This window comes from Peromyscus eremicus, chromosome 3 (genome assembly GCF_949786415.1).
Source record: "Peromyscus eremicus chromosome 3, PerEre_H2_v1, whole genome shotgun sequence".
Lineage (NCBI taxonomy): Eukaryota > Metazoa > Chordata > Mammalia > Rodentia > Cricetidae > Peromyscus > Peromyscus eremicus.
The window spans coordinates 51,584,568-51,607,990 of record NC_081418.1 but is presented as its reverse complement, the minus strand read 5'-3'; the positions used below and the strand labels follow the sequence as shown (position 1 = coordinate 51,607,990).

The 23,423-nt window shown below is 41.9% G+C and overlaps 1 protein-coding gene across 1 annotated transcript in view; it reads right to left on the bottom strand.

Annotated features, from left to right (window-relative positions):
• The window catches only part of Agk (acylglycerol kinase), an 86,368-nt gene that overhangs the window by 55,410 nt on the left and 7,535 nt on the right, over window positions 1-23,423 (bottom strand). Inside the window, exon 3 of the mRNA XM_059257626.1 lies at window positions 3,756-3,795. Coding sequence (XP_059113609.1) covers window positions 3,756-3,795 — 40 coding nt within the window. The remainder of the gene's footprint in view (window positions 1-3,755; window positions 3,796-23,423) is intronic.

The following is a 23,423-nucleotide window of genomic DNA, read 5'->3' as shown; positions in this document are numbered from 1 at the left end:
ATATCCAATCTCCAAATATCATAATTTGTTCAGTTCCACTCCATTCTAGAATTCCACCAGGAAAGAGGCAACTAACACAGATGTGGTGGTCTGAATGAAAATTGCCCCCATAGACTCCTAGGGAGTGGCATCACTGGTGGTGTGGCTTGCTGGAGGTAGTATGTCACTGGGGGGTGGGCTTTGAGTTTTCAGGTGCTCAAGCCAGGCCAAATGTGGCACTCTCTTCCTGCTGTCTGCCAATTTGGATGTAGAACTCTCAGCCACCTCTCCAGCATCACGTCTGCCTGCACACTGCCATGCTTCCCACCATGACAATGGACTAAATCTCTGAACTGTAAGCCAGCCTCAATTAAATGTTTTCCTTTATAAGAGCTGCCTTGGTCATGGTGTCTTTTCACAGCAATAGAAACCCTAAGACAGAAGTTGGTACCAGGAGTAGGGTATTGCTGTGATAGGCCTGACAATGTTTTTGCCTGGAGGAATATGGAACACTTTGGGACTTTGGACTAGAAAAGCGATTGGACATTTTAAATGAGGCTTAATGGGCCATACTAGTAGGAAGACAGTAGTGCTAAGGATGATTTGAATTGTGGAGGCCTGGCTCAAGAGGTTTCCAAGGAGAAGAATATTAGTATGTGGCCTAGAGATCTTTCTTGTGATATTTTGGTAAAGAATGTGGTTGTTTTCTACCCTTGTCCAAAAACTCTGCCTGAGGTTAAATTAAAGAACTATGGATTAACAGCTTTGGCAGAGGACATTTCCCAACAATTTAGCATTAACTGTGTTGTGTGGCTATTAGTGGCCAGTCTTATGTAGATCTATAATGAAAAGGAGCAAGTTAAGAAAGGAAAAATACAAAATGTACAGTTGAGGGAGAAAAGGAGTTCCAGGAAGTGTAAACAGATTAAAGAAAATCCTGATGCTAAGTGGGATAAAGGGAGTGGCAACCTCAGAGCAAGACCCCACCCAGCTAAGCTTCCAACTTGTGAAAAGGAATTAAAGAAAAGTTTAGGGCCCAGTGGTGGCACACACCTTTAATCCCAACACTGGGGAAGCAGAGGCAGGTGGATTTCAGAGTTCAAGGCCAGCCTGGTCTACAGAGTAAAACCCAGGACAGCCAAGCTTAGGCAGTAAAGGAAACTATCAAAAAGTGATAAGCTGGTGAAAATGTATTTGAACAAGGGAGCCATTTTCCAGCACCAGCAAGCAGCAGAACTTGGCAGCTTAGGCCAAATGGTTCTGGCTTTAGAGTTAAGGATAGAAGAAATGGGTTGTGGATCTCCCTCCTCAACTAAGGAAAGCTGCTGAAGCCAGGTATATGTTAGGGTGTCCCTTCATGGAGGCCTAGAGAGGCCATTGTGTGAAGCTGTAAAGGTGAAGCCTGGATTGCCTTGGAGACCTCAAGATGTTGGAGATGCCAGAGCCATGGGATACCTGCCAAGGGGAACTGCTAACGGTGAGCAGAACCAGCCCAAGAAAAAGAAATGTGTTGCAGTCAACAATGCTGAAAGGAGTTAGAGATCTTAAGATTGCTTTGACATCAGACATGGAAATGCAGAGTCTGGAGTTTGCTCAGCTGTTTTTCAGTCTTGCTTTGGTCTAGTATTTCCTCACTATGCTCCCTTTCCTCCATTTTGGAACAGTAACATGTATTCTGTAACATTGTATGTTGGGAATATGTGATCTGCTTTTTTCTCATTTTGATTTTACAGTAGGTTATAGGTAAGAGACTGCCATGAGTATCAGAGACTTTGAACTGTGGACTTTTAAACATAGTTCTGACTGTGATGGACTATAAGACTTTTTAAGTTGGACAAAATGCATTTTGCATTATGATATGGCTACAATCCTATGGGGGCTAGAGCGTGGAATGTGGTGGTCTGAATGAAAATGGCCCCCATAGACTGATAGGAAGTATGTCACTAGGGGATAGGCTTTGAGGTTTTAGATGCTCAAGCCAGGTCCAGCATGGCACTCTATTCCTGCTGTCTGTCCATCCAGATATAGAACCCTCGGCTACCTCTCCAGCATCATGTCTGCCTGAGTGCTGCCATGCTTCCGGCCATGACACAATGAATTAAGCCTTTGAACTGTAAGCCAGCCCCTAATTAAATGCTTTCCTTTATAAGAGTTGCTGTGGTCATGGTGCCTCTTCACAGCAATAAAAACCCTAAGGCACCAGCTCTCTGGCCAACCAGATTCCAGATGTATGGCACTGAATTATCTCTCCTTGTCCACATTTCTTAGTCCCTAGAATTGCTAACCATACCTATAACTCAAGTCTAGGTTCCTTGGTGGATTAAGATGTTTGTGAAACTAGAGTTGCATTTACAAGATTTTTATTTTAATCATTCACTAATTTAGACTGTAAAACGAACATAGGAAAAGTAGAGAAAGCTGTGAGGACCAACCCACCTTTAGTCACATGGAATGAGCTAAACATGTACAGGGGAGTGGAGGATCAGAACAGTAAGGAGGTCAGTATGTGGGGGAAGAATAAGGTCTAACAAGACCTTATTCCTGGGAAAGTAAGAAGGGATGGGATTCAGAACAGAGGCAGAGGATTCACCTTAGTAAGAGGAGGGTGTATCAGCTGGAACTCAATATTAAGGTTTATTCAATAGTTACCTTGATTTGATCACTAACTATTGCATACATCTACCAGAGTATCATACTGAGACTCATAAACAGGTATAAAATATTGTGTCAACTAAAAAATAATCCAAAAGCTTATTTTTTGGGAAAGAATCTTATAGTACAGCTCAGGCTGGTCTGAAACTCATTATGTAACACAGGATGTAAGCTCACGGCAATCCTCCTGCCTCAGCTTCCCAGAAGCTGGAATTACACGTTTAAACTAGCACGTTGATCTTTAAAAGAAAATTTAAAGCTTATTTAAATTAATTTTTAAATAACTTGAAGCTATACTAGATGGTATATCTGTGCAGAAATAAAATCAAATTCTTAGAGCATATTTAGAACCAAAGAAGGATTTATTAATAGTATATACTGAAGTGAAAACACTTCAGAAACAAATATGAGGTTTGCCACCCACTTCTACTAAATGTGGTCTCTGTCATTTTAACTTTCATACATCTCTTCAGGCACTGCTGACATCATAAGCTTAAATGGCATATAACAAAAAGGGATTGAGTCACAGGACTCCATCTGCAGGGTATAAATTACAAACGGGGAAGAGAGAAATGTCAGGGTCTTAAATCTGAAAGGATTTACAATTCAACTATCACCAGCACAGCCAGAGAAATGGATGCTTAAGCAGAATCCCAGGAAACTGGATGGCAGTGCGATGCTATGAATCAGCCATGTTAGGGAGATGGGCTTTAAAAGCAGGAGTCAACAATTTTAACAAGATTTGACTTTCAGAGGTAACATCTGCTCTGAACCATTATCCCTGGGGGCGATTCAATCAGGAATGATTCAGGGTTTATCCAGATCTTCAAGGATAACTGTGAACATGTGCCAATTCCCAGCTCTTCAACCAGTCCGGTTATGTTTTCTTGGGAGTGATCCAGAAGTAAACAAGTCTAAAAGGGTGGGCGTCAGAACTGTTCTTCACCAGATGGCTAACTTCCACCCATTCTACTCAGAATTGGCTGACAGCCTGATCCATCTGGAGGTGGAGAACAGAGTCAAACTGCACTGATGCAAGACCCCACGGAAGTCCCTGGAGTAGCTGTGGCTCCTGCACCATGGAGATAAGGGGCATTTAATTTTATCACAGGAAATGGCTTTACCTGAGCTTCTTGACAGGCTGCTCTTCTTAGCAGGTTATCACTATCAAAGCAAACAAAAGAGACCCAGCATTAGCATTCCTGGAGATTAAGACCCAAACAGAATTGGTAGGTTCTTAAAAAAAAAAAAAAAAAAAAAAAAAAAAAGGTAACTTAAGTGAAGATTTCTTAAAGACCTGATATCAAATCAGAAGCACAGCAGGGTAATATATTCTCTGAGTGAAGGCTTGTGCTAGCTATTTCTACATGCTGGTGCGTAGAACACTGCCCTAGACCCCTGCAACACCTACAGCCCAATCTCCAGAACCTGAAGATCTATGACTCCACAGGGCAACAGGAAAATGCAGATTAATTCAGTGCTTCAGGACAGGGAGGACATCTTGCATTATCCACTAGTCTTGTAGGCAGAGCAGCCTTGCTGGCCGTGGTCAGAACACATGTGACTCCGGGAGGGTGGTCACTTGCTGGCTTTAAAGATGGAAAGGACTGTGAGCCCAGGAATGTTGACAGCCTTGAGAAGCTGGAAAAGTCAGGAAGTAGCTTCTCCCCTTGCAGCCTCCAGGGAAATGTGCTGTGGGATGTTCTGTATGTTAAGTATGTTGCTCTGATTGGTTAATAAATAAAACACTGATTGGCCAGTAGCCAGGCAGGAAGTATAGGTGGGACAAGCAGAAAAGAGAATTCTGGGAAGTGGAAGACTGAGATGGAGAGAGTGGCTGCCAGCCGCCGTGATGAGAAGCAACATGTTAAGATACTGGTGAGCTACGTGGCAACTTATAGATTAATAGAAATGGGTTAATTTAAGATATAAGAACTAGATAGCTAGAAACCTGAGCCATTAGGCCAAACAGTTTAAATAATATAAGCGTCTGTGTGTTTATTTTATAAGTGGGCTACAGGACTGCCGGGGTTTGGCGGGACCCGGAGAGAAAAACTCTAACTACAGGAATGGCAAACCTTTTCAATCCTTGGACTTTAGCCCACAAAAGTGAGCTAAATATCAATGGTGTGTTAAACTGCAAGTTATTAGGCAACAATAGGAAACTAATATATGTGTCTTGGGTTTTTCTTATCCAAAGGACATTACTCAGGTCATTTGCCAAAGTTAAATTTGATATTTAGATGCTTCTGCTACTATTTTATCTGACTCCCTATTTTTTATATCACTATCAGATACTCTATTATATCACAAATGGAAATAAGAGGCAAAAGTTTGGCTTTCAAAACTGAAAACATTCTATCAGAATACAATCATATGTTTAACATAAAGTTCCCCAAGATGTGTCGTGAGAGCACATTAAATGGCTCGGATTGCCTGCAGAGGCCAGTCTTCAATACCTGCACTTACACACTTGGTACTACTAAGAAAAGAACTGAAGAAAAGAATTTTAAAGGAAAAAAAAAGGTTACTTTACATATATTCCTTGACCACCTCTAGAACATTGGAGACCTAGAATTTGGCATCTTGAGAATAATTTCAAGACTGATACTGATAATTAAGGACGAATGAAAAGAAATAAAAATCTATAGATTTTTCCACAGTTGCTGCCTGCTAACCTGTCTCCCACAGCCAAGCTACACAATACCCTCAAATGGTGAATGACCTGAAAGCTAGGAACAATATTCCATGAAAACTATAATGCCTCCAGTACCTCAAAAGCACACATTAATCAAGAGTTGAGGGGTACTGGCCTGATATGAGGTCTGGTCCACAAGTGAGGCCGCAGCCAGGTTCAGGTCCCACCTGCTGTGTAACTGCAGAGCTACCAGGGGGGAGGGGAGCTGTGCAACCTTCTCCCCTCCCCCACCCAACACTTCTGAATACGAGCTGTTTTCTCCCTGCATCCCTTCATCAAATCCCACTAGAGAATCATTCCAACATTAGCAATTCAAACACATACACTATGAGGTAAATCCAGGGTACAAATTTCATTTTTAGAAATAATACACTGATAAGCCTTTGCAGTTTACTTAGTATTTTACACCTATTATCTTATAAACACTGGAATGGCTAAACACTCAATTCTCGGGCACCTCTTAGCATAGAGTATTACCAGGTTCTGTGTAGCAATGATGCCATGGTCACTAAAGCTCCCCTGGACTGCACCAATCACCACCTAGCTTCCATGCAACCCTGGGGATACTGCTTCTAGTCTTGCATGCCTGGATCCTCTCAAACTCTTGCTTTTAATGTTTTTCTAGTAGGCTGATTTCCGTTCACTGCCAGTGGTAATCCAATAATGTCCTGTGACTCTGCCTAAGCTCTCTTGCCTCTATAAACTGGTCTCCTTGGCTTGTTTCCTCTACTGCTTCCTTCCAGGGTCCTCCCACGTGCCAGACTGAGCACCAGAGGGCACTGGCTCCTCTGGGGTGGTGAGCAGAGAACTCAACTTTTGTTTCGGCCATGACTCCCACTAGCTAAAGAGAACTATCTGGATGTGTATAAGAACATAAGGTAGTTCCTCTGATCATTTCCCCCCTAATTCTTTGTTGCTACACATAACATTCAACAGTTAACCAGTGAGAGAAATTTTAAAGATCATGTGTCTTTTGAATTTATTAATACCGTGTGATTTATTCAGAATGTTCTTCAAAAATCAAAAGAATCTTAATCTAATGTGCAAAGTAGAATATGCTGTCAATGCCGCCTGTAGGAAAACCAGAATATGCACTGCCTTCGATCTTACAAAGAGAATCCCAGTGTAATCACAGCCAACTCTAATATCTAATTACACAAACTATCTTGATCTTACTCTTTGAACCAGGATGTTTATAAATGATAAATATATTCTCACAGAAAAAGAGTCCTTGCACTAAGATGGACAGTCCTTCAGCATCCTAGGACATCCTAGGACAGATCTAGGACACGCCTCCTCCACACAGATATCCAAATCACTACTCAGAAGATTTACTATAAGATAAATACTACCTATATAAACAGTTGCAGTATATTGTTCAGAGACAAAAAAATCTATACATGTTCATTATAGATTTAATTTTTTTCTGAATATCCTTTATCTGCAATTGGTTTGGTCCACAGATGCCAGGCCTGCAGGCATGTATGGTCAACTATATTCTGATTATTTACAGCAAACTCTAAAAACTACTTCAAGAAATTCCAAATGTTCAGAAATACGGTTTTGCCAGAACTTAAGTGAAAATAACTTAAAATTCATTAAGTGATTATGATGAGCCAGCTACTGTAGCACCTCTGGATGTAAAGTGAGAGCTACAGCTATAGAGAGGACTGTGGATTCCACAGACCATCCCCTAACCTCCCTCCCTCCACTTATGGCTGTATCTCATCCCCCAACTCCAGCAGGCACCCTCTGCTAAACCACATGTAAAAGAATGCAAATAGATCCATATCTCTCACCCTGCACGAAACTCAAGTCCAAGTGGATCAAAGACCTCAACATAAAACCAGACACACTGAACCTGCTAGAGGAGAAAAGTGGGAAAAGCCTTGAACACATTGGCACAGGAAACAAGTTTCTGAGCAAAACACAGCGTAGGCACTAAGATCAACCGTTAATAAATGGGACCTCATAAAACTGAAAAGCTTTTGCAAGGCAAAGGACACTGTCAATTGGACAAAGAGGTAGTCTACAGAATGGGAAAAGATTTTCACTAATTCCATATCTGACAAAGGGCTAATATCCAAAATATATAAAGAACTCAACAAATATATATATACATATATATATATATATATATATATATACCAAATAATGCAATTTAAAAATGGGGTATACATCTAAACAGAATTCTCACTAGAGGAATCGCAAAGGCTGAGAAATGCTTAAAGAAATTCTCAACCTCCTTAGCCACCAGGGAAATGCAAATCAAAACTACTTTGAGATTCCATCTTACACCTGACAGAGTTGCTAAGATCAACAAGCCCATGCTGTCAAGGATGTGGAGCAAGGAAAACACCCATGCATTGCTGGTGGAAGTGCAAACTCATGCAGCTACTTTGGAGGTCAATATGGCGGTCCCTCAGAAAACTGGGAACCAATCTACCTCAAGACCCAGCTACACCACTCTTGGGCATATACCCAAAGGAGGCTCCACCCTATGACAAGGACACTTGCTCAACTATGTTCATTGCAGCTTTATTCATAACAGCCAGAAACTGGAAACAACCTAGATGTCCCTCAACAGAAGAACAGATAAAGAAATTGTAGAACATTTACATAATGAAGTATTATTCAGCTTGTTTAAAACAAAATGACATGAAATTTGCAGGCAAATAGATGGAACTAGAAAAAAAAATCATCCTGAGTGAGGTAATCCAGACCCAGAAAGATAAATATGGTATGTACTCACTTACAAGGGGATATTAGCAGTTAAGTAAATGATAACCAAGCTACAATCTGTAAACCCAGAGAGGGTGAGTGAAGAGGAGGGGTCTAGGGTGGAATGCAGGAATCTCCCTAGGAGGGGGAATTAGAATGGATTTTTGTGGGTGGACTAGGGGCAGGAATGGATAGGAGCGGGGGAAATGGGGTGGCGGGAGAGAGTGTGGGAAGAGACTTTTGAAATTGAGGAGCATTTGGAGGGTGGTGTGGAAACCTAGTGCAGTGGAAACTTCCTGGAACCTATCTATGAAGGTGGTCCTAATGAGGGCTCCTAGTAGTGGGGCATATGGAATCTGGCCATCTCTTGTAGGCAGACAAAGCTTCCAGCAGTGGGACCAGGGTGCATTCAATTCAGTCGTTGGACAAGAGAGTCCAAAGGAAATCCCCCCAAAACCCGGGCTGATGCCAAGATAAAAGGCTGTCCTCCGAATGACAGCAACACCCCATTACCACTGTCATCCACACAACGGGTACCTACGCAGAGCCCTCACCCTACATTCTAGTCTCCTTGGTGCACGCTGGGGCAGTGTTGGCACAGAACTTGTGGAAGTCGTCAACCAATGTCTGATTTGACCTAAGGCCCACCTCACAAGAAGGAAATCTACACCCAACACTACTTGGGTAACAAAGAACCAGAGACTTAGATAGCCCAGAGACCTAGAATAAAACCAAACACGACTGTTCAAAAAAAAAAAAAATCAATAGAATGATTCCTAATAATATTCTGCTACACTCATAGATCAGTCAGTGCCTTATCCAGTCATCGTCAGAGGTCTCCTCCAACAGCAGATGGGAACAGATGCAGGGACCCACAGCCAGAAATAATTCAGAGAGAGAGTCTAAATGGAAGGTCTCCATCAAATCCCTCCCCTCAGAGCTCAGGGAATTCTGTAGAAGAGAGGAGAAGAACAGATAGAGGGGGTGAACACCAGGAGAACAAGACCCTCTGAATCAATTGAGCAAGGCACATATGGGCTCAGAGACTAAAGCAGCAAGCACAGGGTCTGCACCAGGGCCTCTGTGTATATATTACAGCTTTCATCTTAGTATTTTTATGGAACTCCTAACTGTGAGAACAAGTGGGTTCTTGACTCTTTTGCCTACTCTTGGGACTCTTTCATCCTGTTTGGATACTATGTTCAATTTTAATATGGTAGCTTTTGCTTCATTTTATTGTGTTTTATGTTGTTGTCTATGTTGTTACCTCTTAGAAGCCTGTTCTTTTCTAATGAGACAGAAACGGAGTAGATCGGAGGAGAGGGGAGGTAGGGAGGAACTCAGAGGAGCAGAGGGGGTACCACAATCAGGATATATTACGTGAGAAAACAATCTATTTCCAATAAAATAAAAATGTGAAAATAAATAAAGAGAGAGAGAGAGAGAGAGAGAGAGAGAGAGAGAGAGAGAGAGAGGAAGGAAGGAAAGAAAAGAAAGAAAGAAAGAAAGAAAGAAAGAAAGAAAGAAAGAAAGAAAGAAAGAAAGAAAGAAAGACAGACAGACAAGGTAAAGGCTCTGGTGGATAACTGAAGGGTTAAGTTTTCCTTATTTCCCATCATTCCCTTTGATGCTGCTTTATACTTTGCTTTATACTTCTTGTTTTGCTTCTCCTAAAAGGTACTGGTGTTCAGACCTCCAAGAATATGGTCATTTTCTCTCTCCCCTGATTTTATGGTTTAAATATGAAATACCGCTAACAGGTCTGTGTTTCACACACTCAGTCCCCAGCGTGGGGTGCTGTTTTAAAAGCTATGGTACCTTAGGAGGTGGTGCCTAGCTGACCAAGGGTCAGTATGGATGAGGTCAACCTTTGAAGGTGATCCTGTCCTTGGTTCCAGCTGCCCTCTCTTGCCTTCTGATCCATTACCACAAGCTCCCACTGCCATGCCTTCCCCAGAATGATAAACTGTAACCCACATGAAACAGTGAGTCAATAAGATTTCTATCCACTGTTATAAGTTGTTTCTGTCAATTATTTTGGTCATAGTGATGAAAAGCAACTAACACAAATTTGAAGAAAAACAAAAAGACCAAATACAAAACCCACCCTTGCCTTTATCCCACCACACATAAAATTGCCCATCTTGTCTTCCTTTCTGGATTATAAACGTCTTTAAATAATGGATAATTTGCCACTATTTTCTTCTGTACAACCCACAGCACAGACTCTTGTAGACAGTGGGAACTCAATGAATACTCGTTAATAAATAAGTGGCAAATGTTTGAACAGGAAAATTGACTCACTGTACTCAGAAGGCACACTTCATCCTTGAAGGGAAACTGAAGGTTATTCTGGTATGAGTACCTGGCAATCCTGAAGCAGCAGATTAACCAAGACAGCTCTCCAGTGTAGCCAAGGGCAAGGATGAAAACTCCACACTCATGGGAATGAGGCAGGTCAGAAGGACCTCAGGCTGTGCGTGAGCACGCACATGCAGAACAGAATGCAACTGTACTCTCACAAACCAAAGCAAGGAGTTCCTTTCTGTATACACAAAGCCTGAGAACTGTTCCAGTGTCAGAAAGTTCCAGATACTCACTAGATCAAGAGTCTGAAAGAGAGCCAGAGACTGACCTACCAAACATAGAAAATGAACTGTATGGCAACTGGCAGCCCATGCTCTTTCTATACAGCAAGGTGCCTCCTGGGCACTAACAGTAAATACAATTTACAAGAGGTACTCCCAAATGTAGTCATATCAGGAAGGGTCCCTGAAGAGCTACTCAGTACCAAAATGGAAGTTCTCTGACAGAAAGAAATTAGAAGCTTCTGGATTAGAAAATAAGGAAGAAAAAAAGTCTGCTGATGTTACTGCCTGAGGCTTTAAAAAAATATGAACTTGCCTGCTACTACAGGTAATAGGATGCTCTCAATTTATTCCAAGCCATAAATGTTTTATTTATTACTTTAGGACTGCAAAATAAGATAAGTTGTTACTTCAATAACAGCTTTACATGGGGAGAAGAATTACATTGATCCATCTTATTTCCCAAAAAGGATATTTCCCACTACAGTTAGAGGCAAATTGTTCAGCAATTTCTACCACCAGTTTTCCCTTGGTACATGCAAACACTGTCTTTGCTTTGCACAAAACAGATTTCAAGTTTAGATGTTTACAGCAACCATGGCGATTTACTCAGGCTTCCTGAAATAATTAGTTATCACATTGCCAGGGGCTGTGCTCACTGGTTGTCGATGGAAAAGGAGGGATAGGGGAAAAAAACGACAGCCAAGCTAAAAGTGAATCTTAGAGAGTGACTACAGAGGGGAAAGCCATTTCCAATTACACATTTCAACCCCTTTCTCATGTCCCAGACTCCCTTCCCAAACAGGTAAAAACTGCTGCAGGGGCCTCTGCTACATATGAGAAAACAGTGACCACACACTTCTGCCTGAGACAGACCTTTGACCCAGCAGAGGGAAGTGCAGCCTACTGGGAAGAATGTTCTATCTTTCCCTCCTAACGAATTAGAAAAAAAAAGTCAGTGTGACAGGTTAGAACACTAAGTTGACAATCCAAATGTTAAAGATTCATAAAAGGATATGGAACCCTTCACTCTAATAGTTCTATTTTTATACACATCATCTTTCCTTGTTCCTGAACCTCCCTATGATGGACACCAAGAAAATTTACATCTTCTCAATTCTCTCAAGTACAAAATGAGAAAGAAGTTCCCTAAAGTCCTGAAAACATAAAGGAGAAAAATATTCTATTGATAGTAATATACTAAGTGGCAACTGTCTGCATTTCTATGCCATAAAAAGAAAAGGAGCCACATGGACAATGGTTGGCATCAAATCCATCATAGTCATGATGCTCAGTGAAAATGGTAAAGAACAAGAAAGTTAACAAACTACCAGAAAATGTGTATATAGCAGCCTCCTGGGCTAGTGAAAAGTGAAGCAACTTTTTATTTAGTTGGTGGCTTAACTGAATAATGGAAGAGACATTTTAAAATAACAATATAAAGCAAGCCAAAAGCAGTTCTCCAAGAATTATTATTTGTAGCTGGGCGATGGTGGCACACGCCTTTAATCCCAGCACTCGGAAAGCAGAGGCAGATGGATCTCTGTGAATTCACGGCCAGCCTGGTCTACAGAGCTAGTTGCAGGACAGCTAGGGCTTGCTACATAGAGAAACCCTGTCTCAAAAAAACAAAACAAAAAAATTATTATTTGCTAAAATAGAAGGGAGAGAGGAGATATAAAAAAAAAAGTTCATAGAACACAATGAATTTAACACAACAGCTATACCCAGAGGAACGAAGAATGAGCCAGCAGGATAATATTCAACAATGAACTAAACACTCCCTACAACCCTTTGCCAAAATGTGTGAACCCACTTATTGAATGAGACTTGTGATTCAACCCAGAGTTCTGAATTTGCTCACTGTCAAAACGTGATTCCTGAATACTGACAGCAATGTTTAGGTCTACAATCCTTGCTTTTACTACCTATGTTTCTTTGACAAAGCACAAAAGGCAAACAAATAAATATTTGCAGCCAGAGCAAACAAACACTTTTGTCAAAGGTGTCCAAACCCATGCCCCATTTCCTAGAAATCTGGGATTTTAAGGTTGAAAGAGTTCTTAGAAACAATCTAGCACATCGCATTACAATTTCCCTCCATACATCCCAAGCCCCATCAATCAAATAGTACGGCATCACTCCACCAGTAACAAACTTCTACAGCAGTGATTCTCATCTTGGTAATGACATACAAAGAGAACATATAGAGAGACCCAACCTCGATCTCTAGGCCCAAAAAGATTCTGGATGTGTACTTAAGCTATTTTCTCAACTCCTTTGAGCTCCTAGGAAATGACTAATTGACCTAGTTTGAGGAAACCTCTGGCCTGGGGGCATGCACACTGTTAGAAAGGGACTGGAGGCTTAGCACTGAAACTGAAACACCCTGCTTTGTAGCTAGAGTTTTCCTGCCTGGCCCACAGTCAGGACAAATCTCTCTCACCCGCCAGTCCCACAGCCACTCAGACCCAACCAAGTAAACACAGAGACTTATATTGCTTACAAATTGTACGGCCGTACCAGGCTTCTTGCTAACTGTTCTTATATCTTAAATTAAGCCATTTCTATAAATCTATACCTTGCCACATGGCTCGTGGCATCTTTACATGTTGTTTGTCATGGCGGCGGCTGGCAGTGTCTCTGACTCAGCCTTCCACTTCCCAGAATTCTTCTCCTCCTTGTCCTGCCTATACTTCCTCCTGCCTGACTACTGGCCAATCAGTGTTTTATTTACTAACCAATCAGAGCAACATATTTGCCATACAGAACATCCCACAGCACTGCTTCTCAGCATGTGTGGGTCCTCCAACACTCCACCTGCTTTCTACAGACATTCTCAGAGAAAGGCACTAACAAAGCCCTGCCCACTGCTCATCGGTCACCCACTCCACACTTTTTCTCTGCACTGGTACTAGAGCGCTATTATAGTCCTTCTTCTTGCCAGTGGGCTCAGGAAAAAGCCCACAAATCTATCCCCACCCTTTAATAATTCAATAGTATTTATAAGGCAAAGACTCAACCTCTACCCAAGATAGGAAGGCCTCAACTCTAACAAAATCTAAAGGCTGCTCTGAACAGCTCTCATTTGGTGCCTTTTCGTTCATACTCTGAAATGAGAAATCCCCAAAACACCTTTCCCCAGTCTTATTATCAGATCACAGCACTTGTCTACACTTGTGCAGAACAAGCTATTACTTATGATATTTCAAGTATCCTGGTTTCTCAGGTTTCCTCCTCACAGCATGCTTCCCTGTCAGCTCAGGAAAGGACATTATTTAACAAAAGATGGCATCGTTGAGGGGTTTTCTCTGGTGACTAAGCTGTCCTGTGAGCCTGCTCTGTGGGACTCTTCATTAACCAGAAGATGGTTCTACAAGCTATGCCCACACACACCCATCCATCGACCAAGAGAAAGAGAAGGGAAAAAGTCTTTATCCTGGAAGCCTTTCTAGTTCCTCAGAGTATGAAATTACTCCACTTTCACTCTTTTATTCTAGACTCAAGTCTTTACCAGATACCAACGTTTCTTCCTACCCCACTGTTCTGATAGTCACGGAAGCCCAAGTAAGCAGACGGAGTTCTCCACATTGTGGAAAGCTCCATCTCTGACTGGGAGCTACACTTCTGTGAGGTCCACACTGTACCACCATTAGGGGACCCTTCAGCTGCCATCAGAGAGCATTCTTCACCCTCTAGCTTTTTTTTTTTTTTTTTTTTTTTAGGACTTCTACTAATTCATTTTTAATTATACATTTGTGTGTGTGTGTGTGTGTGTGTGTGTGTGTGTGTGTGTGTGTGTGTTACATATACCACAGCATGTGTGAAGGTCACAGTACAACTCTCAGGTGTCAGTTCTCTCTTCCCATCAAGTGGGTCCCGTGAATCAAACTTAGGTTGTCAGCCTTGGCAGGAAACACCATCTATCTCCTGTCTAATTCTAAGAAAACATTCTTTCATGGTTCATTCACTTCTATTTTCTTATTTTTTTAATCCATTCATTTTTATCCATTTAAACACCTTATTCCAGATTTTTTCCCCCATACAAATGTATCATTCACTTTACTAGGCAACCGAAACACTAGCTCTCTAGATTCCAATGACCATCATTATACACTGACAAGCGTCATTGAAAGTAAATATATAGAGTCTCAGTTATGTATGAAGTACTCAACTAAGGAAAAGAGAAGACAGAGTACTACATAGAGATTATGAAGGTATTCAGAAACGTATGGGCTGAGAGAAAACCTAACACTCTATAAACATCCCCCATGAGATGGTATTCACTTGGGCTCAAAGCTCCACAGCAGATCTGGGCAACTTCTACCTGAAAACACATAAGTTAGTAGCTACTAATATCAGTGTCCTGCTGTTTGAAAACATGATACATTTGAAATGTTGGTTACTACCTAGAGAAGAGCTGCTTTCAGCATCAGCTAGAATTACTTTTGTACAGGCCTTGGGACAAGTAAAACCACTAACAAAAAAAATCGCCCCAATTATGTGAAGCCAAAAAGACAAAATTTAAGTTAAATATACCTCCTGTCTTCCATCTTAGATACAGGAAAGTACAGATACTGATATTTTTTTTAAAGGAAGAAATCTGTTTTCCACATAATCTAACAAAAGGACTTGGAAAGAAAGGGAATATAATTAAACTTCATTGTATTTAAAAGTTTAAAAAAAGTTCCCTCATTCCCTATCAAATCTGGGCTGACAAGCATGTTATTTAATTGCCCACAAACGAGCTTCTTTAAATAGCACCGATTAAAACCCCAATTTCAGCCTCAGCCTGTGCATAGAGATGGGGGTGGGGGGTTGATGCAGAATGAACTTTGAAATGACTAAAAAGCAAAACAAACTGCTTTATCAAAGTTTCAACTAAGTCTGAAACAAAGAGAAGCTATGAAGAGGAATAAACCTCCTGCCATCAGCCACTGGTAAGGCAGCTGCTGCAGAGGAGGCAGCCAGACCCCGGACAACCGCTGCAGAGTCAGAGGCATCTCTGGACAGGTATCAGGGTGAAATGTCTACTTCCAGACATCCAGAGAGACTGGGAACCAAAGCACAAGACATTCCTGAAACCATAATCTCCACCAAAAGCCTATCAAGTGTGGCTCATGCATAATTTACCCCTGGAAGCTAACACATTCCCCTTGCCTATTCTGTCAGGGTCTCAAACTCAGTGCCTAAAATAGAAGATGTATCTCTTTGTCAAACCAATTCTCCCTGGTAACTTCTTTCTTTCTGCATCACCAATTATACCAGTCTTGAAGCCATAAAATGATTTCTCCTATGTTCCTCTGCCTCAGCCAAACACCCAGTCAATCACCTAGCAATAACAACAGCTAGCATCTGCAGAGAGCTAAATTTAAGCACAGTATAGGGCACCTGACCCACACCTCCTCATTCAGTCCTTGCAACTCACCTACTAAACACTTATAATTATGCCTCATGCGGGGACAAGGAACTGAGGCTCAGTTAAGTGGCTTAACTTGACAAGGCCACACAGCTGACAGGGAGCAACACTGAAACCAGAGACGCCGACATGCCTTCCATGCTTTATTAGTTCCAGTACCACAGCTTCACATCTGCCCATTGTTTTCCTTTCCTCATGCAACCCTCTGTTTTAGGCCATTAGTAGCTTTGAGGTCAACTTCTGAAATGTGCCCTGCACAGGAGGCTAAGTTAAACTTCTAGAACGTTACCTTGTTCATAATATTCTTCTCCCCTTAAGATCTTACTGTACTCAAACACAGGTATCCTACATGCAAAGCCTCCCACAACCTGGCTTTTCCAGAGTCTGAGGAAAACATGCAACTTCAGTCACATTCTCTTTTTTTTTTTTCACTTTTTACTTATTCTTTGTGTCTTTCACATCATGCATCTCCATCCCATCCATTTCCCCATCCCTTCGTATCATTCTTTACCAGTCTCCACAAATCCACTACACTGCCATTTCCTGTCTATGCTTGAGCAACTGACCACTCCTAGAACACTGTGCCACTAGGTCCTCAAGGCCCAACTCAAATGACATCTTTCTTAGATTTCCCACCTGAGGAAAAAACCAAAAGATGTGTTGTTTCTGTTAATGTTCTTTGTACCAAGTAGCAGTCTAAGAAAGCTCTGTACAACAACCCATAGAGATGGGTACTAATACTGTCTACTCTCTCCAGTTTATAGGCAGAGAATCTAAACCTGGAGATGTAAAGTTACCTAGGGCTTCCCTGTTTGTGGTGGTTTGAATGAGAATGGCCCCATAGGCTCATATATTTGAATGTTTGTCTCCAGGTGGTGGACTGTCTAGGAAGGATTAGGTGTGGCCTTGTTGGATGAGGTGTGTCACTGGGGTGGGCTTTGAGGTTTCAAAATCCCATGCCATTGCCAGTCTGCCTGCTTGCCACCATGTTCAACACCATGATGGTCATGGACTAAACCTCTGAAACTATAAGCAAGTGCCAAATTAAATGCTTTCTTTTATAAGCTGCCTTGGTCATGGTATCTCTTCCTGGCAACAGAATAGTAACTAAGACATTGCCAATAAATATAAAGTTGAAGTTCAATCCCACATTGTCAAGCTCTAGAGCCTTAACTATTCTACCATAGGGGACTCTGAGAAGTGATCCTTCTCAATAGCTGGGTGATTGCATCCAAATTCCCTGGTCACTCATAACATTACCAACAGCAGGATACCCTGCCTCCTCAAGTGATACTGCATAAACTGAGAAGTGGGGGCCAGAAGGAAGCAGGATTAGAACCATCGTCAATCGCCGAGCCAAGGGGTTAGTTGAAAAGTGGTGACAAGGCTCAGTGACCAAACACAGTGAGACAGACCAAAGGCAGAATAAGCAAGGGCAAGGTCTCCAGCATGACAGAACAGTACGGGCTTGAGTCAGATCAGCAAGGGTTCCCATATGTCTCGCTGGTCTTAATGGCTGTGCCCTATTGTTCTCAAGTTATGCCATATGAAATTTAAGTTTATTTTATACGTATTTTATGTTTATGTGTGTTACCTGAATGCATGTGTGTGTACCATGTACATTTGTGGTGCCCACAGAGGCCAGAAGAAGGCATCAGATCCTCCTGAGAATGAAGTTACAGGGAATTATGAGAGACTATGTAGGTGCTGGCAAACAAACTCATGTCCTCTACAAGAGCAGCAAGTTTCTGAACCACAGAGCCATCTCTTCAGGCCCTACATTAGACTTCAAACTAGTCTTCTTCAGACTGTCTCATTACACACGGACAGAGAGATAGAAAAGGGCTCAGATCTTATTCAATCACCCAGCAGGTCCTTGTCTTCCTGCCCAGTGGACAGCTCTCATGTCATCCACTGCCCAAATGCCATCAACACTGTTCCAGCTCTCCAAGTACTGAGTAGTCATTACATCAACACTGTTCCAGCTCTCCAAGTACTGAGTAGTCATTACATCAACACTGTTCCAGCTCTCCAAGTACTGAGTAGTCATTACTTCAAGTTACTCAGAGCAGTTACTTGAACTCATGTCTGGAATACACTAAGCTAGAGTTCTGCAGTTACCTTATTCAATCCTTCAATGACCCAGTAAGATACTTCTATGCCCATTCCACAGTTAAAGAATGTCCAGCTTCAGGAGCCCAAGGTCATGCTGCTAGGCTATCTCACTACTGTCTGACTCCGGTGACAACCTGCATACTACACTGCCTCCTTTCTTCTGCTACTTTTTCATCAGCAGGCTCTTTGCTACTAAAAGGGCTAGAAAAGTATGAAAGACCATTGCAGGTAAATGGCTGACATGATGAACTAGCAGCCTGGAACAGAATCTTCCCCAGGGATCCCAGAAGGCTCAGTAAGAGCAGTTGGAGAGGAATGAGCAATACTTAAACTCTCTTTACTCTAAGCACACAGGGTCATTTCCTTCTCTTCAATTGCTCTCACAGAGCTGCATCGAGAACCATCCCTGCTGCTCCTGCCGACGACAGCAGGAAAATTATACAGGAGAAATCTCCAAAAAAAAATTACTTTCTCCTTTGAAACTTGGGAGAAGGGAGAAAATAGAAGGAATTCTCAGAAGAGAAGATTTTATAAATACTATAAACAATGGAATAAAGCCTGCAAACACATATGTGATGTCAAAAGATTCATAAGAGGAGGCAATAAAAATAAATTATAGGCAGATAAAATAAATTAAAATATGTCCCCCCCAGACCTGCTGTGAATGCCCCCTCACCCCTTCTATTTACATGGAATGTCAAGAGAAGATGAATGTCTAAAGAAACTATATCTCTTACCTGAGAACAGCCATGTCATTAGGGGTCACTTACAAAATATGCCAAGTAAGGATGGAGTCTGGAGAACACCAGAATGAAACAAAACAAAAGGACAGCCTGAAAGTAACTGGAAAAGATCAAAGACAACTGAATGCACCAGGCAAAGGTTGAAAAGTACTCATTCAGCTAAGGCTATTTATGACTTTGCCCAGAGCATGCTCCATTCAATGATGGAATATAAACCAAATTCTACTAACCTGGCTTTCAAGTGGCAGAGAAGGTTAAGAAGTAAACTTTAAAAACTAGTATAAATGGAAAGATAGGTAGGGCAGTAAACAAATGGAATTGTCACTTGAATGAAGACGTGTTTAAGTTTGGAATGATTTTGATCAACAAGGAAGCGAAAGTCTGACATTAAGGACACAGATGAAGGAACAGACGATGAGGGGCAGGTACAAAGGAGAGGCAGGATGACTGGCATTGGGCAGGACGGCTGCCTCACCCAGTGAAGGAGAGAACACAAGGATGCATGTGGATAACTGGACTGTGTTCTGTAATGTTCTCTTTAAAATGGGAGTTAAGGATGTCTGAGTATGGAGAAGGCAGAAGATGAAACAGAAATTCATGAATATTTCAAGGCACATTTGTGAAAAATGGAAGGGGAGCCTGACTAGAGATGGAGTGCATTACTCGTTTTAGGGGAATTCAACAGCCTAGATGTACGAGTTCAGAAGATGGAGTTTATACTTTGCTTTGCTTCTGAATCCCATCCTTTCATCCTCTCCCATAAACAAAATGTGCATTGAGTCCCTTCTATGTGCAGGGGCTTCAGGATAATATCATGCAAGACAAAGTCTATATAGTATTAGGATAAGAGAAGACACAAGCAGAAAAAAAAAATCACAATAGCAATGAGTGATTTTACTTATTTGTGTGTATGTGTATGTGTGTGTGGGGTGCACTATGTATAGGTGTGCTCACCTGTACACCTGTACTTGCAGGTTGATATTGGGTATCTTCCTCTATCACTCTACTTCTTTGTTGGAGACAGGGTCTCTCAGTGAACCTGGAACTCACAGTCTTGACTATACTGGCTAGCCAATAAGCCCAAGGGACTGTCCTGTCTCCACAACTCCAAAGATGGGGTTACAGATGCGCACTGCCATATCTAACCTTTATGTGGGTGCTGGGGATCCCAAATCAGATCCTTGTGTTTTCACAGCAAGCACTTTACCCACTGAGCCATCTCACTGGCCCTACAATAGCAATGAGTGTTTTATACAGAAAAGGCAGGAAGAGTCCCTAAGATTAGATGGGGAAGATCTCTTTGAAAAGATAGTACTTGAGACTTGGAGAAACTTCAGTAGCCCAGAAAAGAATGCCATATGAAGACCTGAAGGCCGAATGTTAAAATGTAGAGTACAACAAGATGTATACAGCTGAGGCCAAGTTCATGCAGAGCTGGTAAGAATTTGGGATTTGAGTCTAAAAGCAACAGCAATCTTCACTTACAGAACAACAGCATGGTAAAGGTGTGCAAACAGAAACAGTCAAAGAGCTAGGAAGCTAGGAAGAATCTGCACAAGAAAGGAGGGTGTGTGGATGAAGATGGAGATGGTGGGGACAGACAAAAGAAACAGAACACATTAGGAAACTCTAAAATCACTTAGAATCTATGCACAGGATCTGAGAAACGTGGGTAAGGAAGAACAGAAGATGTCCAAATATCTAGGGAAATAAAATGGATAGTGAGTAATACCAATAATCGAGAAGCAGGTTGGGCAAGAGGATTTTGTTTTAGGATGCTGGGCCAGAAATACCTGTGAAGCATCCTAAGATAAGTACTTGCATTGGCTACTTTTCTGTTGTCATGATAAAACCCCAGGCCAATGTAACTTATGGAAGAAGAGTTGATTTGGGCTCACGGTTCCAGAGGTTGAGAGTTCCTAAAGAGAACAAAGACACGGTGGCAGAAGAAGGGAGCTGGGACTCACACCCTCCCCATAAGCAGAAAGCAGAGACAGCAAACTAGGAATGGTGTGAGTCTTTCAAACCTCAAACCCCACCCCACTGACGTATTTGTCAGCAAGGCCACACCTCCCAAACGGCACCACCAACTGGGGATCAAGTGTCAAATGCCACAAGATTATGGGGGCATCCCATTCAAACCAACACAGCACCAGAACATACACTGAGGTGTGGAGCTCAGAAGAGGTCTTTATAGAGACAAACAAAACCCTGGGACTGGACGCCTAGAGTTGTAACAGAAGACAGATGAGCAGGTGAGAGCATCAGGGAAGGACACGACATAAAAAGACGGCCTAGGGCAGAGAACTCTCTCCTCAGGCTTGAAAGAAGGGGTCACTAAGGACAAGAAGGGGAGTGGCAAAGAGAGAAAGAAGGAGGGAAGGAGAAGCAGGAGTCTGGAAGGCATAAACAAGAGGGAAATGGGGGGCATGTGAGACTGCAAGGCCAGCTCGTACAGGTAAAAGGGGAACTGAGTCAGACCAAGTATGGGAGAAAAATAAATTGCAAGTGCTAGGTGGTGGCACATACTATAATCCCAGCACTTGGGAGGCTGAGCAGGGAGATCCCAAGCCAGCCTGGGCTACATAGCAAGACTCCATGGAGCTGAGATTACGGGAGAAAGAAAAGAAGGCAAGAGGAGGAGGAGGAAGAAATAAAATGCATCTAAACAGGAAAGGAAGAAGAAAACTATCTCTGTTTACAGATGACACGATCTTTTATATGGAACACCAGAATGGTTACACCCAAACACAGAAAAAGTGTTAGAACCGTAAGACAACTTCAGCAAAGCTGCCAGACCGAAAAAGAATTAACAAAGCAAGCTGCACTGCCATACACAGATTGAACAATGCATAAAGGAAACTAAGAAATCAATCACCAAGAAGACCAAAAAGAATAACTATTTACAAATAAATTTAGGCAGGTGAGAGATGTGTTCACTAAAACCCACAAAACAGACAGGAAGACATCATGTGCTCAAGGATTGGAAGACAACACTGTTAAAATGGCCACAACACACAGCAGTCTACCAATTTCATTCAATCCCTGTCAAAATCCCAAAAGCACTTTTTGCAGAAATAGGTAAAAGCCACCTCAGAATCAATATGAAATCTCAAATAGCCTGAATGGCCAAAATAATCTAGAAAAAGAACTAAGTTGGAAGCTTCTCACTTCGTAATTTCACAATTTCTTGCAAGGCTATAGTAATCAAAATGTGGTTTTGGCATACAGATAGATACACAGGTACATGGAATAGAACAGAAAACCTAGAGATAAAGCTCCATTGTACATGGTCAAAATATCTTCAACAAAATTCTGCCAATTTCTAAATGGTCTTATTAAACAAAAAACATGGAGCCAAATATAGGGGTGAAAGCCTTAGATCAGGGAAATAGGGAAAGCCACCAGCCAACCTTACCTTACCAACTCTGCAGCTTCCAAATGAGAGTTACTTCCTGTCTATTCACGCCTTTATTGCCTTGCTGTTCTGCCCTCTCATTGGCTATCTTAGCCCAGCTAACTCACTTCCTCTTCCTACACAGCTCTGTCACTTTCTGTCTGTCTGTACAGACCTCCACGCCTCGATGGTTGGTACTGGAATTGAAGGCGTGTGTCACCATGCTTGGCTCTGTTCCCTAGTGTGGCCTTGAACACACAGATCCTGCCTGCTAAGGGATTAAGGCTGTGTGCTGCCTGACTTCTCTGTTTACTTAAAATGGCTGGCCTTTTCCCCCTGATCTCCAGGCAAGCTTTATTTATCAACACACAAATAAAATATCACCATACTTCAGCACAAATAAAATATCACCACATTTCAGCACAAATAAAATATCACCACATTTCTTCTTTTCTTGTCTAATAAAAATTAAAAAAAAAAATAAAAATAAAGTTATAACTAATATAAGAAAAACTATATAATACATATTGCTCTGATTGGTTGATAAATAAAGCTATTTGGCCTATGGCAAGGCAGCTTAGAGGCAGGCGGGAAATTCAAAGAGAGAGGCAGGAAGAAGGTGGGGGGAGACTCCAGCAAGCCGCCCAAGGAGCAACATGTAATGGGACACAGGTAAAGTCACAGAACATGTGGCAATACATAGATTAATAGTTATGGGCTAATTTAATACATAAGAGCTAGCTAGCAAAAGGCTTGAGCCATGGCCATGCAGTTATAATTAATATAAGCCCCTGTGTGTTTACTTGGGGGACGCGAGTGGGAGAGATTTGTCCCGACTACCGGCAGGCCGGGACACAGGAAATCTTCTGGCTACAAAAGTCCCAAGACCACACAACTGAGAATTCTACAAATGGTGCCAGCCCAGATACCCACATGCAAAACAGTGAGGCTATATCTTAGCATTATACCACATACAAAATTAAACATAAGGGCCTAAATGTGACCTAAAACTATGAAGCTCCTAGAAGCAGACCTGGGGGAAAGCATAATGCCATTGGATTTGGCAATAATTTCTTGGATGTGATACTAAAAGCTCAGGCAAGGACTAAGG